General features: G+C 38.8%; 1 protein-coding gene across 1 annotated transcript in view; it reads right to left on the minus strand.

Moving 5' to 3' along the window:
* Window positions 1-1,326: 1,326 nt before the first annotated feature.
* Window positions 1,327-26,656, minus strand: part of aacs (acetoacetyl-CoA synthetase) — a 39,995-nt gene continuing 14,665 nt past the window's right edge. The window contains exons 9-18 of the mRNA XM_059336872.1: window positions 26,451-26,531; window positions 24,183-24,307; window positions 14,153-14,217; window positions 11,881-12,003; window positions 6,886-6,999; window positions 5,822-5,947; window positions 4,710-4,779; window positions 4,198-4,256; window positions 3,586-3,788; window positions 1,327-3,465 (exon numbers count right to left, since the gene is read on the minus strand). Coding sequence (XP_059192855.1) covers window positions 3,328-3,465; window positions 3,586-3,788; window positions 4,198-4,256; window positions 4,710-4,779; window positions 5,822-5,947; window positions 6,886-6,999; window positions 11,881-12,003; window positions 14,153-14,217; window positions 24,183-24,307; window positions 26,451-26,531 — 1,104 coding nt within the window. The 3' untranslated portion in view covers window positions 1,327-3,327. The remainder of the gene's footprint in view (window positions 3,466-3,585; window positions 3,789-4,197; window positions 4,257-4,709; window positions 4,780-5,821; window positions 5,948-6,885; window positions 7,000-11,880; window positions 12,004-14,152; window positions 14,218-24,182; window positions 24,308-26,450; window positions 26,532-26,656) is intronic.

Here is a 26,656-nt window from a genome sequence, read left to right on the forward strand (position 1 = left end):
GTGCACATTTTTCCATTTCTCCACAAGCCTGTCAGTTGTTTATTCTTCACCCTAAAGCAGACGGCCACATGCTGAGGTGGTTAAGACATCACAATCTGCTAGGTGTGGCACCAGTGCTGATTTAGTGAAAGTATCTTATTTATGGTGCTGAAACTCAAAGGTAAAGTTATACACTACCGTAAAAGAGGCTAGAAATGAATATCTGTGAAAATGTGCATGTTTGAGAAAGTTCATGGATTTATGGGATCCATTTATAAATTGCTGGTTGTTTTCTGTCAGAATTCAGAGTTAAATATTTTAGTAAACTAGTTTAAATATATATAAATGTTGTCTGAGTCTCCACTGTACACAGTGGCGGTTTACACATGGGCCTACAGCGGCCACTGCCCCTGTGAAGAAGCCCTTGGCCCCTGCTGTGGCCCCTGTGTCAAATTAATAATAAAATGATCAATTTATAACGATCAACGATGGAACAATTCTTTACCTATTTTTTGTTCAAACAATATCTCATTGTAAACAAAAGGAACCCATAATAAGTACAAAGTATAAAGATCATTCTCACTGTACTGCACTTTCAAAATTAAAAAAAAGTAATTGTGCACAAAAATGAGAAATGTCATTGTCGTACAAAAATAACTGTTAATGTTGGTAAGTCTCATTGCTTCAATCAATGTAATTCTTCCTCATGTAATATGAGACTTTTAGCTAAAATAAAGGTTTTGAATGCTTAAATATCATTTTGACGATTTTTAATGTGCCCCTCTGATTAAACACTGGCCCCTCCTTGGCCCCCACAGTAAAATTGGTCTAGAACCGCCACTGACTGTACACCTTACAAGTGTGCGGTGTCCTGGAAGCATGGGATAAAAGATTTTCCAGTTTATCTTCGGAAAACAATGTGGATGCACATGGTGTAAATCTGCACAGAGTATTAAAGGCTGAAGGTTTGGAACACTAAAGTGTGTGTTTGAGCTTTTGCTCTCAGACTGGCTTTACTTTATTGAGTTGCTGACAGTTGTCAACCAGGATACACACCCGGGCTCACAACAAAATCCCTCTTGGTACACAACTTAACCGTTTCTTATGCAAATCTTCCCCCTAAATAACTGTGACTGAACATAGCCAAGGTTCACATCCTTTTATGGCTCCAACGTCAACGTCTGAAAAAAAGCATTCCTCGACAGTGACCATCATTATGATGTCCTGTGAAAGAGCAAATAATCTACTTTAGAGATGTCGCATCTGATTCCATAAACATTCTTGCAACACCAAAATGAGTAAAAATGACACTGTTGATTCACTGGAGGCGGACATAAAACAACCAAATACAATCGACTCATTATTTATATGTGACACATCAAGAACTGTCTGCAACACTTGGCCTATTATAAGAAATATTTGGTGCAGAAGAAAAACTGCCTCGCCTGCATGCATATGACAGAACAGAACAGCAGATCTGCAATGTTTCACCAGATTATATTATGAACATTGTAACATACAGATACAGAACTAAAGTGCAAAGTGTACAGTTGTGTCCTTAGGATCCCTGTCTCTGTAGGAAAGACAGCGTATGCATCTTTGAGACTTTAAAGATAACCTGTGGAATTTTCTTCTAATAATTTAAGTTCTGTTTACATTAGTGTTTCTCACCAAATAGCGTTGGTGAAGATTAAAATACCTCAGAATTAGAAAAGTAGATTTATTTGTACTTAAAAACTGCCGCCTGTCAATCACTGGAATAGTTCAACACCATTGGTAGGTAAAATGTATCCCGTCAACCACGTGCCACAAACAAAATGGGGACACATTTATTAAATTATTGCCCCACTTTGTAACACGTGGTGAAAAAAGATGTAAGAATAAAGATGAACTGCAGAATAGTTGACATTCATACCTTTAAAAATGTTTAAAATTATCCCGAAACAAGTAACAAAGACTGAATCAAAAATGAAAACGAGAAGAATCCTTAAAAACCACAAAAATCCAGTAAGAAAATGCTACTTCTGTTAAATATCATATAAAATCTTTCCCCCGGTTTAAGATCAAATGCCTCCCTGGCCTTTATATTTGTAATTGTTACACAATTTACATTCTGGTCAGCTCTTTTAGCTCCTGACAGGAAGTGTTGTTTGTTATTGTACACCCACGCAGCTCAGTAGTGCTACTATTGACCAAACCTGCTGCAGTTCATCTTTAATAGCATGAATTAGCCTTTAGGCTTTGCCACACAGCCTGAGGAAATGTTGAATTAATAACTCAGGTTTCCCATGTACAAAGCAAAAACAGGCTTAGTTATGACAAACATGTAACTAATAAAAAGAGGCTTTTGTGGTGAAATGAACCCGACCACACTTGACCTTGACTGAATTATTGGTTTGATAAATGAGAGCCAATGTGACTAAAAAAAGAAACGTATAGAGAGCTTTATCAACTCATGTCTTCATGTTTTGGGCGGAATGAAAAAGAGTCAATGTTACAAAGTCAAATTATTGTTAGGAATTAAACATGTAATACACAGGAGATCAATAACTTTTTAAGTTGGGAAAAGTTCAGTAAGTTTTGTTTTTATCTGGAATCTCGGATTCATTTATTCAAACTGAAACTCCTGACATGTTAAAACCCTCTAAATCTCACTTTGGTTAACAAGGTTTGGGTCACTATCTTCAAATGCATAATTATAATGTTAATTTCACAGTCCAAAAAATATATATTCATGTATATACACATTTGATAAAGCAATTCGTACCACATGACGACGGTATGGTGATATCTCAGGTGTTTGCTTGTGTTTATCTGCACACTTGCATGGATTTTATCAGTCTGGGACGCACTCGTAACCAACACGGGGGTTAAAGCAGGCGACACAGAGAGAGACGGCTCTTCGCGAGCTGATAGCAATGAGAAAGTGAAGCCGAAGAAAATGACACTTCTCCGTTACCGGTGGCTTCAGAGCATGAGCTTATTCACAAGCGCTGCTGTGCACGTCACATTATATCCGAAGCTGAATCCAGTTCAACATTTACTTGCACGACACGGTAGACAAAGAGCAGCTGCTTGATCACTTGATTGAAAGCGAGCCAATGAAGCAGCACGCCTCATGTTTCTAAAGTCCACCACACGTATTGTTATATCTACATATTATTTGTTTAGTTTTGTATTATGTTGATATTCACATTTTTCCCTTTTTATGTCCTGTACAAAGCTCAATGTGACATTGTAAACTACCTCTGCAGTGCACTTTGGATATCTCCCTGTTCCAGTTACTTTACAAACTAAGCTGAATTCTTGTCAGGTGGTCCTTTCTCTGTCTCAGTGAAGCCTCGTCTCTTAATAGTTCTGCAATTCAGGAATGTTCTTGTAGAGGTCCAGTGAATCGGGGTTGGAGAACGCTCCTCTCTGCGCCACCTCCCTGCCGGCGACCACCTGCTTCACAGCCACCTCCACCTTCTTACCGCTGATGGTGTACTGCAGAGGGATGAAGAAAAGGGCTGTCATTCAATAGCAGGGCTGACTTTTACAACTGTAACCACTTTGACAGGACGATCTGACGGCTTTATTCATATCTGATATTCATATTTCTCTTACAGGAATGTCTCTGGTCTCCAGCAGCAGAGCAGGGACGTGACGGGCAGACAGAGCTTTTCTGATGGCTCCTTTGATCTTTGCCACCAACTCGGGGCAGAAGGGCTTCCCAGGTGCCATCTTCAAGAACAGAATAACCCTCTCTTCTCCGTCGGCGTTGTACTGAGGAACGCAGAGACTGTCTGTGACTTCCTCGAACGCCTCCACTGCAGAGGAGAGGAAAGGAGAAGGGCAGAGTGGAGGACAAGGAGACAAAACAAAAATGAGAAGAGCAGTTGAGAGGCGAGCAGAGAAGAGGAGGTGAGAGGTGGAGAGAGGAAGGGAGCAAAGATTAGAAGAACAGAGAAGATGAAAAGATGTAAGAGTGTAAGAGGAATCTTTCACCACTTACAGCCTAAGCACAAAAAACACAAAAGTTCTGTTGGCAATATCAAGAAGAAACTGTACTTCTGCTACATTCTGTTGGCCGAACAAATGAACAAACTTTACAACAAGGGGATGATGGGATGGGATTTTCACCAACAAAAAGGACTCAATTTAAGCTCAAAAATGTTCTGCCATTCCCCTTCATCCTTTCTCACACACACACATCCACCTGTAAAGTTCAACACTCACCGATGTTATAGATCTCTGAGCTGCCAAATCGGACTCCGTTGGGGTTCAGTGTACCGTCACTGTGGAACAAAAACACAAGTTCAAGATCCAAAACTCTTGTGTCTGTCATTGAGAAGCTGTCTTGCCACACAAAGTGCAATGGAGAGAAAAAAACTGAACAAGAATACAGAAACAATTTCAGTTTCTGTACGCTGGTGAATCCTTCTTTCTTTATACATCTGCAATATAGAAACTATGGGTCCACAAATCTGTTCAATTTGTGTATATTATCATATTTTCAGTTTGTTTCCATTCACCATGTAAGATCTAAATCCTATTTTTGGTGTTTTTCAACATAAAGAAATCTTATATTTTGCCACAAAGAGCTTTTGGAACAATATAATATAGTGCTGTGCCAAATTAAGCCATTTTAACCTAATCACTTACACAGTACTCTTAATATATCAATGAATTAAAATGACAGTGATGAAACAATTTTTATTTCAATCAGAGTAAAATGGTAAATGGCTGACCTTCTGCCCAGCATGACAATGCCTCCTGTCTTTGGGTTGATTTTACAGTAGTCTCCATGGGCCCACACCCCTAGAGAATAAGAATATTAGAAAAAACACATTAAAACAACTGTCAAGAATTTAATTGCATTTAATTTAATACAATAATGCATTATACTATAGGCTACAAGTGCTTCCCCTTCTGTTTTGTTATATATCAAAGTTTGGACACACCTTCTCATTCAATGTTTTTTCTTTATTTTTATTATTTTCAACATTGTAGATTTATACTGAAAACACCAAGGAAGAACACATGGCATAGAAAAAAGCCATAATATGTTTTATATTTTAGATTCTTCAAAGTAGCCACCTTTTGCTTTGATGGCCTCAAACACATTAAAAGGCAAGAAATTCCACAAATTACGTCTCAACAAGGCACACCTGTTAATTGGAATCAGAATATCTTTATTGTCATTGTTGCATTTTGTTGTACATGCGACACTGACAATAAAGATATTCTGATTCTGAAACCATTTCAGGTGAACGCCTCACGAATCAAACTGAGAGAACCAGACGTGTCCAAAGCTGTCATCAAAACAAGACGTGGCTACTTCGAAGAGCTAAAACATACAACATATTCTAGTTTTTACTTAATGATTCCATATTTGTTCTGTCAAAGTTGTTTCATGTTTTCAGTATAAATCTACAATGTTGAAAATAACAATGAACGGCACCTGGCTCTGCCCCCCGTTGGTCCAAGGCAATCCAGACTCTTTGCATTTCTTGTTCCCCGCTGGTGGAACACACTACCAGTTCCAACCAGAGCAGGGGCGTCCCGCTCTACCTTTAAAAAACTCCTGAAGACCCATCTCTTCAGAGAGCATCTTCTTTCCTAGCGCCACACGATAATTCTACTCCTCAAAGAATTGTCACTAGCTCTTATTGATGCACTAATTATTATTGCACTATACCTTGATTGTTTGTTTTTACTCTTCCTGTAAATCGCTTTGGATAAAAGCGTCTGCTAAATGACTATATGTAAATGTAAATGTAAAAAATAGAGAAAGAACCATTGAATGAGAAGGTGTGTGTGTTTGTACGTTTGTATTTATACATGATCTTCCAGAACTTACCAGGATATGTAGAAAAGTACGCTTTGTGGTATTTGCTTCCGTTCTCGTCATTCCAGAAGTGTGTAGGCTGGCAGGGGATCGGTTTCAAGCAGACAAGCTCCCCGCTCTCTCCCCATACAGGCTTACCTGTCCCCATACACACACACACACACACACCACAGAGAAATGAAAAGAACAAAAAACAAAGTTACAGACTTTTGGTTATACTTTGCTAAAACACACACATAGACTTGGACACACTCTTATGTGCACAAACACATAAATCATTGTCAGATTAAAAACAAAAACAGCTGGTAATGTATCCCACACTCGGAGTACCTGCTACACTTTCGTGTGTGATTTCACACAGACCTCACCTCCTCCCCCAGGGCGGAGTTATAGGCTTAGAGACCGACTAAAATAATCCCAAGCTCTTCCTACAAAACTGCCTTTAAATTATCCCTCAATCCACTCTCCTTTGAGGTGGTGGAGACACGGCAGTACAGCCTGCAGCAGGGATCGGCAGCTGGGGAACAAGGAACTAAAATCAATGAGAAAAACAGAGAGGGCTCTAAAGACTCCCAGCAAGATAAAAACCTGTTTTTTTTGTTTGGGTTGTTCATGAAACAAACAGTGTTTCCCTTAAGTTTATACCTGTATTTATCCATGGAAAGTTCAATAATTACTCCCTTATCTTTTTAGCTTTGGTTTGCTTCAAATCCATGTCCGTGCATACAGGTAGATCGACATATGGGAGCAACCGAGTATAACTAGAGTCATGTTCTGTTAGTTACCAAACAGCTCCAGAAGCAGCTGGGAAGTTTGCTCAGGGGCATCTCAGCAGTGTGTAAAATGGCTGGTGATTCATTTTTGCTCATTAATATTTTTTCAGTCCCTCTTAGGATTCACACTACCAGTTTTTTTTTTATGATTTCTGCATGATCTCTAGATGCTGTTGTCAAGACACATTTCTCAATAAATCCCTTGATATAATTTTGGCCTCTATAGAGAAAAAAAATAAATCAATTGTGTTCCGAGCAATTCAGCCAATCTGAACACACACACAGACACACACACAGTCTTACCTTCAAGGCTCCAGGCTTCCACAGCGATGCCGAGGTTTCTTGTTTGGATCTCGCCCCGGTACACTGGAACTGTTGGATTCTGACCCATGAAACATGACACTATGTCAGTGCCGCCTGGGCAGAGAGATGAAAGAAAAACAGACGGAGGAAAGAGATTTAGTTGGTGGATGGTCTGAAAGGAAACGCTTCACTTGAAGAGAACTCGGTGTCTTTTGGCTTATTTTTTAGTGGCGGTGTTGGGGATGGCTTTCATTAATAGCCTTTCCTGCAGAAGCTGTTGTCAAAAAGGTTGCAATCTAATAAAACATCTGTACAATATTTACCCAGCAATCAGACAAACAAAGTTAACAATTGGCTGGTGAAAGCAGCTCAAAGTATCGCAGATAATGCACCAGATCTTTTTCTCAAGAGTTGGTGGAGACCAAACAAAAGCAAAAAGAAAAGTGAATAATGACTGGGAACTAGAGTTTATATATATATATATACATATACATATATATATATATATATATATATACATATACATATATATATATACATCAATCAATCAGACTAAAGCACTTTTCATACAAGAGATTTGCAACACAAAGCACTTTACATAAAAAAAATAAGGAGAAAGTAATAATAATAAAAAGATAACGAAACACTCTCCGCCCCACCCACCTTCATCCCACCCATCCTATTAAAAACAAAGAACAAACTGAGGAACTGAGGAACTGAGGAAGCAGCATCTCAACATGGAGCAGTGAGGAAACACTGGAGGCAGGTTAGAAATAAATTAGATAAAGAATAAAGTAAGATAAAATAAAACAAAATAAGATTACACACACACACACACCACACACACACACACGCACACGCACACACACGCACACACACACACACACACACACACACTAGTACTTTTAACCAAAGTTTGTTGGTAGTAAATTGCCCAGCAAGGCCTCTCCCTCTGGGGAAATTTGACAGTTCATGGCTGTGGAGTTAACCACCAACCCTGCAATTAATAGATGGCCTTATAGGTGTAGTAAAAATACTACAAAGTGCACACAAAACTTTAAATATCAACAAAATACCACAATACACCATACCAACAGCATACACCTGCAAATTGTACACACTATAAAGCATAAGCTATAAGCAAATGATTGATCTATTATCAAAATATGGAATAATGAATCATTTTTTGCACTCATGCGGTGATAACATGTTGGCTGTGGGGTTTTTTATGCCCCCTAGTGGCAAATAAATGTATTAATGCAGCTTTAAGTTGCAGCTTTAACCTGGGACAAATCGTAATATTGGCATCAATCTTGCATTTTCGACAACACAAACTGGCAGTGTTAGTGCCCCGCTCCACCTCCATTGACCTATATAGGAGTTCTACACTGTTGCAGCACATTTTTTAAAACTGTCATGAACACACACACGCAAACACACATGCACTCTTCCTCTGACGCACCATCCATTTGTCTCTTTCTGCCTTCCAATCATCTACTATTTCTGACACATTCTATTCATCTCCTTTCCCATTGTTTCAACTCTACCTCCCTGTTTCGTTCCCTCTCTGTATCTCAGACTCCATCCATCCATCTTGTTCCCTTCCTATCAACTGCTCTCTGCCCTTCTACCACTCCTTCCTCCTCTCTGGCTTTCCTTTCTGTTCTTTACACTCGTTCTCTCTCTTTGTCTCTCTCTCTCTCTCTCTGCCAGGTTCTTTATTGAGCCTTAATTGGCTCCCAGGAGGAAGTGGAAACTTTGTCTTCTGATTAAACACACACACTTATAGGGGGGAAGGCACGCAATTATTTTATTATTACACTCACTTTAATGGGTGAGTACACACACAAATACACACACACACAAGTATATTTTAAGCCAAAAGCCACTGCAGCTTTCTTAGGATGCCTTCCATCGTGAGCCATTTAGTGTGTATTTGTGTGTATTGTGTGTGTATATACAAGAAGGTAACTTGTCACACTGATCTGATGTTCTCGCAGCACTGACGATTCCGAACAGTGAAGAAAAAGAGTTTTGAACTCTGTGTGTGTGTGTGTGTGTGTGTGGGTGTGTGTGTGTGTGTGTGTGTGCCAGTCTGCTTTCGTTTTTGTAGGTGAGAGAGCTTTGAACATCCTCTGGCACAGTTTTTGGTCAAACAGAGCCACCGACAGAGACGAAAAAACATCCAGTTAGTCAACACACGTATTCAAATATATCCAAAAATTAATTATAAAAGAATATGCATAGTGAAAGTCTTAAGAAGACTTCACAAACACAAATTAAATACTTTCCCAGGAAACAGATAACGCACAGCATAATCCAAAATAATAAGAGAAGGGAAGGGAAGGGAAGGGAAGGGAAGAGAAGAGAAGAGAAGAGAAGAGAAGAGAAGAGAAGAGAAGAGAAGAGAAGAGAAGAGAAGAGAAGAGAAGAGAAGAGAAGAGAAGAGAAGAACAGAGAGACATATGGGCAGTCAGACGGAGGTATATTAGGATAGAGGAAATCCAGCAGTGAAAGTGTTAAAATCCCCCAATGAGACACAGCGGGGGGTCAGACATCCCTGCTGACAGAATAACACACTCACACACATCCTGAAATACACAAAAGGAAAAAAATAACCATCCATCCGCTGCATAAAAATCTTCACAAGAACTCACACACATGTTTGTAGACACAAAAACACACACACACAGTCACACACAGGGTGAAATCTGCAAAGGGGCACATCACATATGTCGCTGTGACCACCAGTCAGTCCCATATGCTGTGATAAATCCTGAGAACACACACACACACACACACACACCACACACACCACACACACACAACACACAACACACAACACAGACACACACACACTGTGTGACTGTTGATCTTGGGGGTCAAGGTTAGGTCGGTTGGCAGCCGACAGGGTTGGAGCCTGCTGTTACCCTTGGCGACAAGGAGGAAACGGATGGGGCAGGACCTCCTGTTCTGAAGACTACACACATGGACACAAATCCACGATAACACACACAGATCTCATTCTAATTAACTAATAATTAAGACTAATCTTTTCGCAGCCATGGATGCTTCGGTGAATGGTTTGTTAATTTATTGTTATTTTGGTCGTTCAGAGTTTTTCTTAATAGTTTTGTTTTTTTTCAATTAGTTTTAGCTTTAATTTCGTTGTCAATTTTTGTTTTCAAATTCAGTTAGTTTTAATGGTATTTTTAATGAGTATGTTTGCTAGTTTTCATTAGTTTTTATTTTTTTGAAAATGCTTAGTTTTAGTTTAGTTTTTATTAGTTTTAGTTTTTTGAAATGGGGTATTTGTTGGGTGCAAGATTCAATAAGATCACAATAAATGTTGCCTTTATTTCCTTCGCCTTATTCATCTTATCTTAGTTTTGTAACCAAAATTACAATTTCAGTTATTTATCGTTTTTTTTTTTAAATCTCGTTTTTATTTTTATTTCAGTTAACGAAAATGTTTTTTCAATTCTAGTTTTTGTTATTTCGTTAGTTTTCGTTAACTATAATAACCTTGCTCTGTACGACTCTGTACTGCCTTCAGAGGAAGTAACAGATGTACGTTATTTGTACGACCAACACTCGGGTAATAAGGGAGTATCATCAGAAACAGCCCTCTCACTTGAGTCCGACAGTAATCGAATCATGTTCAGCAAAATTCAGAACAACTCTGCTTGAGTCTGTAGAATCTCTACTGAGAGAAATAGCACGACCGGCATTTCTTTCGCTATTATTATTTGATTGCACTCGCTGCTGCTGTCACTTATTCTACACGTACTGCCGTTGCGCTGGTACACGGTTCTACCGTCTTCTTCCACTTCATTCCACAATGCTGGATTGCAATGTGAATGGAGGCCAATATTATATTAATATTCTGTTGTTGAATCAATATGAATGTCCTCAGGTCAGAAGCATGATCATCAGACTGTTCTTGTTTCTTGTTGCATATGACTTCTTGCTCATACTTAGTAGAATGTTACTATTATGAATAGGAATCACAGGAAAATCCATGAAAACAAGACCCAGGTTTACCACATTCCCCCTTTAACAAATACCTAGTAGAGATTCATAGTTGTTGCTCACAGTAAATTCAACACGACCTGTTCATTTAGGTGTGTCCCTGTCCTTGTTTGTGTGCCTATTTGGAATTATGCAACACTGCCCCTGCACTCAGTGATGATTCAAACTCATGATGATTATCTCAAATCTCTGTTTACTCTTCAATATAGAGTGAAAAGTTGAGTGTTTATTATGTGGAGAACATCTGAATTAGGATGACACAGCCTTGGTCATTACTACTGACATATCCACTTGACTTCTACGATATAAAAACACTCAAATCAGTACAAAGTCTGTAAATATATAGATGTAAATGAAAGAGCCAATAAACATGTACAGTCCCTCTTTTCCTCCCCAGGTTTCTGCCTTGTGTGTGACATTTCAGTCAAAGCTTGTGTGTCCGATGCATGTCATTATGTGCATGTGTGTGTGTATGTATGCATCTGTGGCTATATGCTATGCCCATCAGGGTTGTCATTCTCAGTATGCATGCAGTGCAAAGCTGCTGTTAGTCCGTGCATGTGCGACGCTCCAAGCTGCTACTCAAGGTGTGTGTGTGTCCGTAACACGTCCGTCACCCAGGTTGTGCTAAATGTTAAACGTTTCAGGACTCACAGAGAGAGACAGATAGCATTCTGTTGCCCTGTCAACATAACAATGGGCTGAGAGGGCCTGCGATTGTGTGTGTGCGATGGCGTGGTGGGTGGTGAGGAAAATGCACAGTTCCATACAATTTATTTTGTTTGAATTTCCTTTGTATGCGTCAGTCCTTTTGTACTGCAGATGCTTGGTTGCTTTAAAATGCCTTTTTGTGTGTAGCTGCCGTAAAAGGACTACACACCAACAACGTTTGCAAAAGCTGCTGCTTTTTGTACCCTTAGATGGAAGTGGAGTATTAGAAAGATGACAAAACGTGTCAGTCACCTGAGATGGAGCCCAGCAGCACGTTGCTCTTGATGCAGCGGTAGACATAGTCGTAACTCTGAGGTTTGAGAGGGGATCCAGTCGACAGGATGGTGTGGAGAGACTGGAGGTTATGTGTTTCCGCTGGTGGAGAAAAAGACAACAGATTTAATCAGAAACTGCTTACATATAGAGTATTAAGTATAATATATCATTGTGTTTGAAAACATTTTCATATGTACTTTTTGGATACCAACCAAAATGTCTCTTAGCATCGAGTACATAAAAGTATTAACAATTGGCATTGAATATTTGGTCATTATTTCTTAAATTAATAATCCACACACAAAAAAAAATTCAACATGAGCTTGCACCTGTGCACAGCTGTGGCTCCATGCACCCCTACTTGCTGTGTTAATGGAGTGTGCCACCCTGATGTGACACAGCATGCATGTACTACCACACACACACACACACACACACACACACACACAGAGACACAGACACACAGAGACACAGAGACACAGAGACACAGAGAGACACACACAGAGACACACACACAGAGAGACACACACAGAGACACACACAGAGACACACACAGAGACACACACACACACACACACACACACACACACACACACACACACACACCTTTAGCCTCCATCCCAAAGGTGCATGTGCTCTGTTGCACACATACACACATGGCCAGTCCACAAGCCCATAATACCCTGCTAACTAATAAGCTTCCAGCAATCGACCCTCACACATAAAACGCGCACACACATACACACACAGTGGGAGCTCTTGCTACCCCCCACTATGCCTCCAGGTGTCCGGTCCAAATGTCAGCCCAGGGAAAAGGGCCCCTCCGCTGGGGCAGCCAGTGAAGAGGCTCCCTCTACCCTTCCCAGCCCACTGGAGGCATGCTTGCACGCACACAAACACATATGCAAACACACACAGACACACACCTCCCTCTGTCATGCCCTCTTTCTCTAATAAGCATCCAAACATATACACACACAGTGCCAAATGGATCAAGTGGCTGGCTGACAGAAGGGGATAGAGCAGAGAGAGAAAGACAGACAGACCGAAAATGAAACATTTTGTTTTTCGTGCCTTCCTGTTTAGCCACAAAACTGGGAATGTGTGTAGTTAATTTACAAGTTGCAGACAGACAGACACACAAAGCCAGCGCCATGAATAAAGATTTGTGGTAATTACAACAGCGCACTGGGAACTGAGACACACAGCAACTGTTTATGCAATAAACATCGGTTATAAGTGCTAATTTAATTTAGGAGAGGAGAGGAGAGGAGAGGAGAGGAGAGGAGAGGAGAGGAGAGGAGAGGAGAGGAGAAAAGACAGAATATAGAAAATAAGAAAAGGTAAGGTAGAAGCTAAGCCGTTGCATTAGTTATAAGTGGTAATTTACATGAAGGAGACGAGAACAGGAGGACAATTTTAGGAGGAGTTTAGATGAGGGGATAAAGAAGAGGACACAAATAAGGTGAGAAATGAAACAGCAAAAAGCTTTGATATATAATTATGTCAACCAAATGCCAGCTTATGTAATTCAATTTAACTTTTTTTTTAGCCATCAAAAGAACTGCACTGCCATGAACCAGGTATAAAAGCTGAAAATGAGCACTGCTTGATGGATTGAATTAACACCAAATTGAGGCTCGGAGCCGAACAATTTGAAAAAGTGCTGTTTGTTTTGTTTTGCTGCAATACAGGATATAACTTTGCAAAGAATGCACAGAAAAGCAGCAATCATTTTAGCATACAAACTAACAGTATTTTGGGCACGGAATGGCAAAGAGAGAATGACATGTACCGTATAAAGGTTAGCAGGAAGGCTAATAAGCACTGGCATAACTCTGATTATGTGTAGAGAGAGACCTGGCTGTGTCTCTGGAGAGCAGTGACACCAAAAGCAATTAGTTGGTACTATCCGTGACTCATATGAGTTATCACAACAGCACTTTTATCCGTTCGTTTCGGTGTCAAACACCAGAACACAGGGCATACTGTTGATTTATGCGGTAAATGGCATAAAGGTTATTAGAGTCAAAAAGCATCACTGTTGTAATGATAATTGTGTCCATCTGCTCTCATTGCTCCAGGTTCCGTTCTCACAGAGCGGATGTGTGTTTATGTTTGCGTGTAGGTGAATCCATTTCTCTCCGGGTTTCTGCTTGTTATCTTTGTGCGTCCATGTGTGTCTCTGGATGTCTGTGTGCATGCTCATGTAGGTGTGTACACATTTGTGTCTGGGACCACAACTCACCGGGTTTCAGGTTCCTCTCCTGCAGCACAGACAGCCACTTGGCCCCGGTACCAAAGATAGTGATGCTGGAGAAAAGAAAAAGATAGACAAGAAGACGGAAATTAGTTTTGCAAGCATACCAGTATGAAAGATCAGTGAAGCATTCTTTTGCAAAATTAAAAAAAAAGACATCTTCCCATAAGTAGAAGTTCATTATTTTGGGGTGAAACTGAATTTGCGTCAGCGCTGCCCGATGACAGCCATCGCAAAAGCCCTCCTACGTACTCTATTCTGCATTGTGACAGCAGAAACTTTTAACAACAACATCAAATTAGCAAACAATATGAATCATCCTCTGGGCTGCTATGAATATTGTTGCCAAATTTAATAGCAATCTGGTTCATGATTTTTTTTATATATATCTTGCTCAAGAGCAAAGTGTTGGACAGATAATTGGACGGACAGACAAGCTGAGGAACTGTGTGACATCATGATCCTTTATCATCGTTTGCACTGGAGATTCTGCTCATTAAAAATTAAACAAGTAGCACAGCTCTTCTCCCAACAGACCACGATACACTCCCCAAATGTGTTTGACAGTCTGCATGAGGATAGAGATGAAAATGAAAGTAAAGTGGAGAAGGATTTGATGACTTTTTTAACTTTTATGGCCTTGTGTCAACCATTGTTTACTGTACAAACAAAAAAAGCCTCTTTTACCTACAAATGAATAAGAAACGCAGGCAAAAACAATCGTAGCATTTGAAAGTGTCTGATGACCATTTATGTGTCACAATATATCATAAGTGTGCACTCATCTTACATAAAGCTCTGCACAATCAAACTGATTCTCAAGACTATAAAGCACACTTAAGGTACTTTACTACCAACAGCCCCGATTCGCAAAAATTAGGAGGTTGTGTGTAAAACATCAATAACAACAGAATGCATTTAAATCAGTGTATATTTATAAAAAACAAAGTTTTTCAGTTTGCGTTGGGTTGTACTTGGAAAGTTGGCCAAGCTGGATAGGAATAATTGAAATAGTCAGGCAAAAAATTCTATTCTTTTTCCAATTCAGCCAAAGGCACTTTATTTAATAAAATTACCATTTATCATAGCTGTTCATTCACTCAACTTTGGCAGGAATCTTTTGTTTGTTTGTTTTCACAGCAAGTAACACAACAATCAAACATCTAATATGCAGTATTTATAAAAATAAAAAAGTCTGGAAGAGAAAAAAAGAGAGTAAGATTCTGTTGCTGGTAGGTGAGATCCATCATAAAAATGCTATAATAATGAGAATTTAGTACCATGCTGACAAGTGAAGATACATGGATGATTGCAAACTAAACCAATGCCAGGTTTAATTTTGTTGTCAGCACCCCTGCCAAAATACAAAAGAAGTCATATGACATCCTGTCAAATGTTCAAATCAAAAAGGAATAACAAATTAAGACTGAATTAATTTACTTGAAATGATTACATGCTGTTTTATTTACATTTTAGACAACGCCTAGCATTCTTTGGAATCAGGGTTATATGACATAATATTATCATTATAACCAATGATATTTTGTAAAATCAAAGCATATCTCAGGTGTGTGCTCACCTCTGTCTCTCCACAGCAGTCATCTAAGATCTAATATTTTCTTGCTTAAAAGAGCTCTCTAGAGTGCTTTTAAATTAAAGTAAATTTTTAAGTAGCAGAAGTAAAAGTCTTATAAAGGGCTTAAACAACTGTATAAATATGATTGGATGTTCCATGGCACTGATGGTGAAGCATGAATGAGTGATTTAATGCTCAGCCTGAACTGCCACTGCTCCATTTGTTGCCCTGGATCTATGCATGAGAAGGCATAATTTCAATGTCTGCGTGCTGAATGTAAAAATATAAAAAGGGCAACAGTTACTGAACAGCCTTTGCCCTTAATCCCATCTGCTCCAGTGGAGCTGCTCAGTAGCTTGGTTGTATTGGAAGCTCTCCAGAGGAGAGAGTGTCACTGTGTAAATGTAAAGCAAGGTGACGCTGAAACACAGCTTGTGTGCTCAGTCAACCCTTGGTGGATAGATAAGAAAAATGAAGGAAAACAACTGATTGGGAATTGACTTTCATCTGAACAAACAGAAAGAGAGTCAAACGCAATAATGGTCAGTGAAGCATAAGGGGGCAAAATGTCTCTTTTGTAAATGTTCCACAAGGAAATAGTTCAGAGGAGATAGTATTGGCAGGATGTGTGAACACGACAACCCTGAAATGAAATGATTTTGGAAGGTGGCTTTCTTCTGTGTGATTGGAAGTCCTCCTGACAGCTGACAACAGTTGGACAACATGTGGAAAGCAAGAAGTGACAAAACGTCACTTCTGTGTTCCCCTGCTGTTTTAATTCTAAAACAAAGGGCCTTTTAAAGTCTGCCTCTGTGAATGGGTGTGTGTGCGTCGCAGTCTGTGTCATCGCCGTCTTTTCAAGTTATTTTTGTTGACATCAAATCAATCAAATTGCCTCCCATCACTACGGTAACCATGTCTGTCAATCAAAAACAGATCAAAAAGAATCCATTTCTGGGACACAAAACAACTGTCTTGATGCTTGATTGGTCGATAACCAAGAATTGGTTTGCAGTGAAAGATGTGATTTGCTCTCAGACGGTGGAATCAATTTGTGGTAATAAGGGTTGTTGATAGGGTGGGGGGAGGAGCGGAGGGTTCGATGGGGTGAAAGGGCAAAGGTCCAAAGAAGTAATATCTCAAAAGGAATGATGTGAATGATGTCTAATATATCTAGACACACACACACACACACACAATTGCTGCATAGTGCTTTTGCCTCCTGTGTCCCCATTGTGCTCCCTTTAGCGTCTTATCTTAAAAACTAAGTCCACTGTGAATTCAAATCTTGACTTAATGAAAAACTGTCAATGGGCGCCATGGTTTAACCAGACTGAATTATGTTTTTTGGATAATAAAGTAAAAAAGTTACGAGACAATTGAAGATTCTTTATCACATTGATGCAAAAATCATGAAAGTACAAGTGTGCCTTGAAAGTGTCCCGTGAGATATTAAAGGGAGGTCTACTCTTATCTATCAGGGTTCAGACAGTTTGGAGAGAATATGCTTGCTAATCTCATATTTTGTCTATATCTAATCTGATATCTTTTTATAATATTTTCTCAGCTTTGGCTTAAAAAATGTCTGGTCTAATACATAGACTGTATATAAATAAGTAATAACCACAATTGGTTTGTGGACTTTTGAAGCATTGAGTTCGGCGTTACGTCGCTCCTTCGTTGTTTTTTGAAACCGGAAGAGACCATATTTGGACTGGGGAGGAGCGAGGGTGTTAGCGACCTGTCAATCATAAGGTAGCCACGCCCCAAATCATACCCTGTTTTATCATCTATTTCCTTCTAAATGGGACATATCGTATTGACAAGACTTGAAAATACCAATTGGGACCATAATCTTGCCATATTGACTATTATTTTAATATTTTTAGGTAATAAATCCTGTGAGGAGTAGTGTCACTTTTTCGTGAGATGGATAGGACCAAACCAACGGTGTCGACCCCTGCTGGACTTTTGAAAGAATGCAGACTGAAGGCATTTCCACGTTTGCTTCATTGCTCAGACTGGAGGGTTGCCGTCTGGTCTACTAATCCTTGCCCTACCCTAAACCATCCTGTCTGTTTTTAGGTTTTACACAGCATCCAATCTTCTTCAGAATCTGGGTTATACATCCCTTAATTTTAGTAATAAGATTATACATATATGCACTGTATGTGTGTATTTTGTACAGCTGGGTAGATATGGTCTGTGCCTGGTCTCCACATTCACTTACAGCCACCAGATACGGCAGACGATGTGCAGAAACTCAAACACAAAGACCCCATTTGTCATCTGCACACACACACACACACACACACAAACACAGAGTCACTTTCCATTCTATCCATCATCTCTGACCCCCCCATTCGCATCTGGATTTGCTCGTTGCTGGCTACCGTGGAAAGGGTCAGTGTTTTCTGATTGGAGGCAGGTGGCCAGGTGTGGATGCTAATTAGGTGTTTAGGATGGAGGGAGGAGGAGCAGCTGTGAGCCTGTTTGTGAGAGTGTATGTCTGCATGTGTAAATGTACATGTGTGTCTGCTTCAAAGGCGACATGTCGCTGGATGCTAACTGTGCCAATAAGAGACACTCATGCCAATCACACAAGGGAGCGACTCTAGCAGCTATAGCATTAACGTGTCTCTATGTGTGTCATGTGCTGGCAATTGAAGTCCCACTTGTCTGTGCATGTTTTACAAACCACTCTTGCACTTACCCTTCACCGAACCAAGAATCGTAATATAAAAATGTACTATTGCTCTCGTCTCAGGTGTCAGAAGTACGTTTTTGAAAGCACAGCTGGATAGTGTAATAGTTTACTTATTTGCAAATGTTAAAAAAGTGACTCACTACGTCATTTTTTGAAAATGAATAAACATCAAATATATACAAGAGGAATCGTTCAGTATGATAGACAGCCTCCATATGATGTCAACAGTATTTTTGGCACCATTATTTCTAAAATTAATTTCTTTTCCTATGAGCCATGTGGCTTCCTCTCACTAACAGGATGCTGATACTCAGACCCCCTCCCTGGAAAGCAATTGTTATCTCTTATGCGTTACTGAAAATACAGACAAACTAAAAATGATTTTTCCATCAGCCCTTCACTCTTTGTGGCATCTAGTATTGTGAAGCTCTTCCTATTGTGCTCTATAATGTCTTCTCCTTTTGTGCAACAATCCAACCCGGTGGCAGACAATCAAGAAGGCAGAGCAGAGGCCGATATAGCAGTGAGTGGTTTTTTATTTCCTTTTTTTAAATAGTAAATTATAGAAGCCTATTTCCACAAGTAAAAGAAAAAAAATATTTAAAATAAATAAATAGATCCCTTTAGTCTTTATAGTGAAAAACGTTCTCAAAAAAATGATTTATTTATTTTCAAATAATAACTTTGTATCTCAAAATAACGAGTAAGTAATTCAAAATAATGATTCCTTTCTCAAAAGACACTAGCTAATTTGAGATGATACGACCAAGTCATTATTTCAAGATAAGTGATTAATTTAGTTTCTCATTCATTGAGTCATTTTTTAGATAATTAGTCATTATTTTGAGAAAAATCCTCATTATAATGACTTACAGGATCTTTTTTTTCATCATATTATAGTAAATGGGTTTGTTAATGGACATGTTGCAATGTAGCACTTTAACAAGTACGGTCTTTATTTAGTTTTTGAAAACGTTTTGCATAAGATTTAATAAAGACTTGGTTCTCCAGTTTAGCAAAATGTAGATGCAGCTAGAAGACAAGAAGATATTTTGCCCACGTGTCTAAAACTGTAACTGAGCTGGCAAGATGCTATCTGCTAAACTGTATCCGTTAGTCATCTCCTCCAAAGAGGAAAGCTGAGAATTTTGCATTGGCAAGAGACAACATTTCTATAGTTGGTACAAAAGTATAGGAGGGCTCTTTTCTGACATCTCAGCCCAACACATAATGGACAAAAGATGGAAGAGACAAAAAGATCCTCTGAGAAAACAGAAGCCTCCAATGTCCCATTCATACATGGAACCTGTCGCCAGTATAAATGCTGTAACCTTTTGCTTGCTTTATCCAGAAATGGGAGAGTCTCAGTAAATCTTTCTTTTTCTACATGGCGCAGGCTGAGAAAGTTGTCAGAGCATTTAGAGGTTACAGCACATGCAAGAAAAGTGACATAAGATATGAAGATTGCAGCCTTGATCATACAGCGACATTGAAATCCATGTTACTGGTAAAAACATTGAGTATGACACCTTATTCTAATATATTTTGTGGCTTATTTTCTTCCTATAATGGTTATAAATGACAAAAGATACTGAAGAACTTCTATATAGGCTAACATTAGTTCTCAAGCAGATTCTCAATATGTTGTGAAGCACTGAAAACTACTGGAGAACTATAAATAAACAGTCTTCTGAGACTCTCCACATGATTCAGCCTCCCTTCATATTTTCCTTTTCTCAAAAGCAGCGAATCTGCAATAATCCATTATAGCAAATGGAAAGTTTGTTGTGTAAAATTGCAGTAGCACTCCTTTCCCATAATTGAAAATGCAATCTTTCAAAAACTATCTATAAAAAAAGAGATTCAAAACTGGAAATGTCAATTTTTAAGCGTGATGCAGCAGAGGAATTCAACAGCAAAAGTAGTTATTGCAATTCCACAACTAACCAACAAAAGTCAAGGCTACATGGGGGAAAGCTTCAATTTAAGTTTAAGACGCTCTGACAGATTTAGCCCCAATTAAAATGTCCAACCTCAATTCAGAAGATGAGGGTGTAAAAAATTTCATGTCAACCTGTCCCTGAGGGTCTTTCCACATAGCATTAGGATCCGGAAAATGTGTCTGAAGTGGCAACATCAGCACTTAATTGGTTCAAAAATCTTCTCACAGTTTAAAAGGTTCTATCTGTTCATCTGTCATCCTGTCAGCCCTCCAATATATTCCTCGTTGTGGATCACTTTGCTAACACTATTCTGATCTTGTTCAACCTCATTTAAATTCATTTTGGGCAAACAAGCAGTGAGGTTGAAAGATAAGAATATTGATGCCATCAAAAGTTAATACAAACCAAACAATTAATTAGCAAAATTCCCTACTCTACTAGTTATTTTAATATTTTTGATGATTCAAATGACTATAAAAGTGAAATTTGTGAAATTATCTGATTAGCTTTGCTATCTACAAACAGATTCTGTTCAGAGTTTCTGCAGCAGAAGTACTTTTACTTTGCACATCTCCTCTATAGTTCCCACTGCTCCCCATGTGTGTCAAATTTTTCTCCCCATTACTCCCTCCCTTGCTGAAGGCAGTATGCCATCCCTGCTGCACTGAAGATTTGTCTGTGACATCAATGCCTTAAAGGCTCTTACTTTTGCTGACCACAGTGCATTTTTTTTCATAATTTAACCACAGGTTGACTCCTGTGGTAAGATTGCTCGAGGCACTTTTTTGGGGGGCATTTTCGCCTATTTGGCATAACCAAATGAAAAAGCTTAAAAAATAAGTGGTATAGCAAAATGCATGTATGAGACTACATTTTAAAGGCAACATCTTTCATCTCATCAACAACTTTATGAAAATGTGCTTGTTTAGCAAAACACAACTTCAACCACACCATTTCAAAAAAGGGGCTCAAAAAACAATTTAAGTCCTTATAATTCCGATAATAAGTCATATTCAATTAGGAATAACATGGACATGCTTTATGCCAGAAATATGCAAATCACCACACACCTTCTACACCTTGTCACCCACACCTGTATACAATTCAAGACCTCTAGGTCCAACTTTATTGGAGCTAGGTAGTTTTTAGTTTGTGGTGTTACTGGTTTCCATGAAACTCCCTAAAACTAGAGATTGTGTATTTAAAAACAGGCTAAAATACATTTACATACACTTAATTAAATAGTAAAAGAAAAAAAACTAGAAGAACATCATCCATCAAGCCTAGCCATATCATCATGTGAAAATCAGGCGAGAAGTTTTTCTGAAATCCTGCTGACAAACCAACTAACCAACCAAACCGCAAATCTCTCTATGGCGGAGCTAATAACTGACTTTCTTGAACACACACTATATACCCTTTTCAGACATACATACAAGCAAACAATGGAACACATTACATTTGAACCAATTAAATGCCTGCCTGCACACATACACTCACACACTATTGTCCTTGACCAGTTCCTCTTTTTTCTTGCCGTCTTCAAAAGACAATAGAAGATCAATACTGGGTTTAGCATCTGCTGTTTACGGTGGTGATGGTAGTGATGGTGGTGGGAGAGAGTATCAGGACATTTACCAAGAGGATCCGCTGTAAATATCCTCTGTGCTGCTTTGTTTTTGAGCCCACAGTGTGTGAAAATATGTCTTGAATGATGAAAAGGAAAAGGGGTTATAAGGTATTTACAGTACAGTGGGTGGGTGTGGGTTTATACAGTATCTAATCCTAGTATCACGAGACCAGCCTCGCCTCCCAATCTTTTCAGATATTTATCAAACCCATTGTTATCCCTGTAATTGTGTTACACCTCAAACATAGATGTTGCTTGGGAAATGGGGAAATGTTTTTTATAGATGGAATTAGACGACATGTAATCCCTCATCTTCACATTTGATGTCTATATTGTGCCGTCTTAAAGTGTGAACAGTCTCTGGACGGGATGTCGAGCTTTAGGTTTCTGTGGTAATGCCCGTGTTGCAGTTTGACCAGGTTCATCCACATTCACAACATCACCATCAATCTCAATAAGAACACACTCAGGGGATGGCTGACCCTGCTCACTTTAAGAGGCCTGTTCAGCTGAATACATCAGTGCAGGGCAGCTCATTTGTGCTGATCAATGGGGAAGTTTTAGGTGTCTGTTGTATGTTTGAACTTTGTGAGCGATTCCTTTTAATGTGTTGTGTATTGTAACTTAAATGTATTAGATTTATGTTTTCTCCAAATATCAATACCTTTACTAGTAAAACTTCTGATATGTCATAAGTTCCAGAAGGCCTATTCCTCTTTCCCATTGGGTATTTTTCAGCTATTCCAAATAACAACCTTGCTCATCTATGGCATAAAAATTAGACAAAGTTGTATCTCCATTTCCCACTTTATACTTCATTCCCCCCCTTCTTGTCTTCTTTATGTTTTCCTTTCTGTCTCCTTTACAACAAAGACATACTTTTCCCCTTCTCTCCTCTCAATTATATAAGGAGTGACTAATTAGTATGTAAATAAGAATGCTTATTGTACGATCAGTTGCAGGGAGTCCACGCTCTTGATGCAAATCTTAATTCGAGGGTCTGCTCTTGTGTGCACGTTGTCAATTAGGCATATTACAACATTTTATTAGTTCTGTTGTTGAAAACCTTACTCTTTGCTTGTGATCTGACCAAGGTCATTATAGATAATGACAACTAGAATTGAAAAAAAACTTTTTGTTTAATGAAATAAGAAAAAAACGGTAACTAAATGAAACTTTATTGTGTGTGGTTACAGAACTAACTAAAATGAACTACAATTATAGTCAAAACCTTCATTTTCGTCTTTGGCAACTTATTTTTAGACATAAGCCTTCTTGGTTGATATGAAATCTATTTATTTAGCTCTGCCAGTTTTACGCCAGCTGCCGACATATTACGGCACCTCGCAGTCCCCGACCTACCCACGCCTTATGGCATAATGGTGACAGCAACAGTCGGGAGGAAGCAGCAGAATCCTACTTGGGATTTCATTGAATATGACTGTGTCAAAGATAGAATCAAGTGCCTTATAGTGGAAGCAGGTTATAAAATATGTGGAATACTTCTTAAGGGAAAGAACCCCATGAACCTGAAAGTTCATTTGAAAAGCTCGCCCACGAACGACAAGGTAGCCTCTCTGCATCCAACAAATACCCCATTACAAAAACACTAAAACTAATAAATACTAAATTTAAACTAAGCAATTTCCAAAAGTAAAAACTAGCAAACTCACTCTAAAAACTAATTAAACTAACTGAATTTGTCAACAAAAATTCACATTGAAATTAATGAAAAATCCAAAATGATTATAACCTTGGCTCTGACACTCTCTGTCCCCCGCTCTCCTTTCATTGTCTGGTTTTTGTCTGTCTCTTTGCTACTCTTCCCCAAAAATTATATTAAAAGCAGGCTACAGTAGGCACGGGATAAAATTTGTTGATAAATTGTGTTTCCGTGTGTTTTTTTTTATGTTTCATAGACATTCATCTTGATCGTTATCTAAATATTACTTTAAATGGTGACAAAAAAAGCCTTGATAATAAAAGTGTGTTTTCAGAAGGCCATTTTAATTTGGGATTTAAAATGAAAAATCGTCTTCCAACAAAAAGCAATAAACAGCACAACAATTCAATCATTGTCGCTCTGTTTTGTCAGCCTCTCCTGTGTGTGTGTGTGTGTGTGTGTGTGTGTTTGTTTGTGCATGTGTGTGTGGCTAACTCACCCCAGCTGGTCTGTCAGGTTCCACAGTACGTTGGGTGTGGGCATTAGTGGTGAACCGTCATATAAAACCACTGAAGCTCCCACTGCCAGAGCAGACACCAGCCAGTTCCACATCATCCAGCCGGTCTAAGGACAGCAAACACACACACACACACACACACACACACACACACACACACACACACACAGATACAAACACAGTGCTCAGTTTATCTGCTATAAACACTCATATGGATAAACACATGTGAGATAAACAGGGAGCAAAATGGACAGCTCCTGCAGCCTGGGATATGTATCTGTGGTTCACATTATTGTTTTTCATTTTCAACGTGCTGAGCTTTGGCATCATCCTGAATGCAGGTTCATGCTGATGGTAATGTTAGCTTTACAGACCACTGTCAGTCAAGCTAATAAAGGAAACACTTTATGTACTAAATAAGACGCTTATTGAATAACCTTTGGGCATGGATTAAAGAAAAAAAAATCTTGAGACTGAAATTTTATTCGTGCTACAGCCAAGTCATGTGCAGTGTGTGAAACATGTTCCAGGTTAGGTTACTTGACACCTGCTTAATAAAATACAAATGCATAAGAATTTAGCACCAAATGCAGCCATCGCATTTAGATGCTCAACCAATACTGTTTTACAAGAGGAGGATTTTAAACAGCTGTTCTATTGCACCTGTTGCATTTTTTTTTGCATTTTTTGTGCAAAGCTTGTCTTTACTCTCTAAAATAATCAAGCATCTACATAACTTTTCATTACATAACTTTTTATTTTCCTTATTATTTCAAGTAAACCTTTTATATATAAGAAAAAAAAAATCAACAAACAGCCCCATGATTAAATAACAATGGGTGCAAATCTCTGTTGTGCTTTGTCTTATTAAAAAAAATAACAACAAACAGAACAAGCATCAAACAAACAACATCACAATTAAATTGCTAATAGGCTAACAGTTAGCTCTGTAGCTGTACAGTGTGTATGTGCTGCTGCTGCAGGAGGTGTTAACTTAGCGATCTCTGCTTGTTTACAACAAGCACCGGACACTGTGCACAGTTAAAGATGCCGGTTAATTAATATCATGATGTTTATGATCAGCGGAGACACTGTGCATAATTAGCCATGTGATCACGGATCACGATCGAAACTGTCGCTAAGCGATTAAGCTACGATCGAAAACCATACCTCACCTCCGGAGTCTAGTAAATCCCTGTGGAGCCCTTTTTGTAATGGAGACACGCAGAGTGAGCGGACATTTGAGAGGGCGTGGCCTGAGACTTTCCCAGCGGTCACTCTTTACCCTTAAGGAAACACGGCTATATTGATCTCATAAGTGGCCTCTGTGAACTCCAAATGACGGAAATTTGTCGTAGCGACGGAGAACTTTAATCCATGTTGGCAGTGGAATGATTACTCAGTTAATCGATTAGTCGACTGACAGAAAATGAATCAACATTTATGTTAATCAATTAATCATTGAGGTCATTAATCAAGCTAAAATGTCAAATTTTCACTGGGTCGAGCTTCTGAAATGTGAGGGTCATTGTAGTGTCCAACCAAAATGTATTATGCAAACAAGGAAGAAATTTGTCAATGTGGTCATTAACTTTGAAAATCATTTTATATAGATACTATTTGGTAGAACAAGCTATTGATCAACTTACCCAAAAAAAAAAAAAAAAAATACAGATTAATTGATAATCTATAAAATTTTTATTGCTAAGATTTCAATGATATTTTTCCAATATGAGGTACTTCATGGCAATTATCTTAAAACATCTTTCTAAGACACCAACGCGTTACAACATCAATTTGTAAAATAAAATAACTAGTTGTTCCCAACGACATGCATGTGTCAAAAAAAAGCCAAACCATCCTGACTCTAAATGTTGCACTAATCATGTGCAAACACACAAATCCACATCCCACAGAAATTGCAGCTTTAATCAACATGAAATTGTGCTCCTCAGTGTTTATCATCAAAAGCTGCTTAAATCTTCTAGGAACAACTAAAAATTATGCACAGCTCTGACCTTCACATCTCAGTGCTGCTCATTAGACAAGATGTGTGTGTGTGTGTGTGTGTGTGTGTGTGTGTGTGTGTGTGTGTGTGTGTGTCTGTGACCAGGCTCATGATTAAAAACAACCCATAATACTGAACATTCTACCTCTGTTGGTGATGAGACAACAAGAGAGCGCTAGAATGTTCCCCAGACCTTAAACATTTCGAACGCCATTTTTATAGTGAAAAGATGGTAGACCTACCGTGGTGTAGTAAATGATGACATCACTGCTGTTCATATTGCCATGAAGAATGTGTTCTTTCAAGTGTTGGATGAGCGTGCCCTGCAGAGAAAGAAAGAGATAATGAATTGTTTGAAGATTTTGTATAGAATGCCAAAGTCACCTGAATATTACAGGCTGTCATTCAAACGGAAGAGGATTGGGGCCAAGTTGGAGAAAACCAATAA

The sequence above is a fragment of the Centropristis striata genome, chromosome 7, assembly GCF_030273125.1.
Source record: "Centropristis striata isolate RG_2023a ecotype Rhode Island chromosome 7, C.striata_1.0, whole genome shotgun sequence".
Taxonomy (NCBI): domain Eukaryota; kingdom Metazoa; phylum Chordata; class Actinopteri; order Perciformes; family Serranidae; genus Centropristis; species Centropristis striata.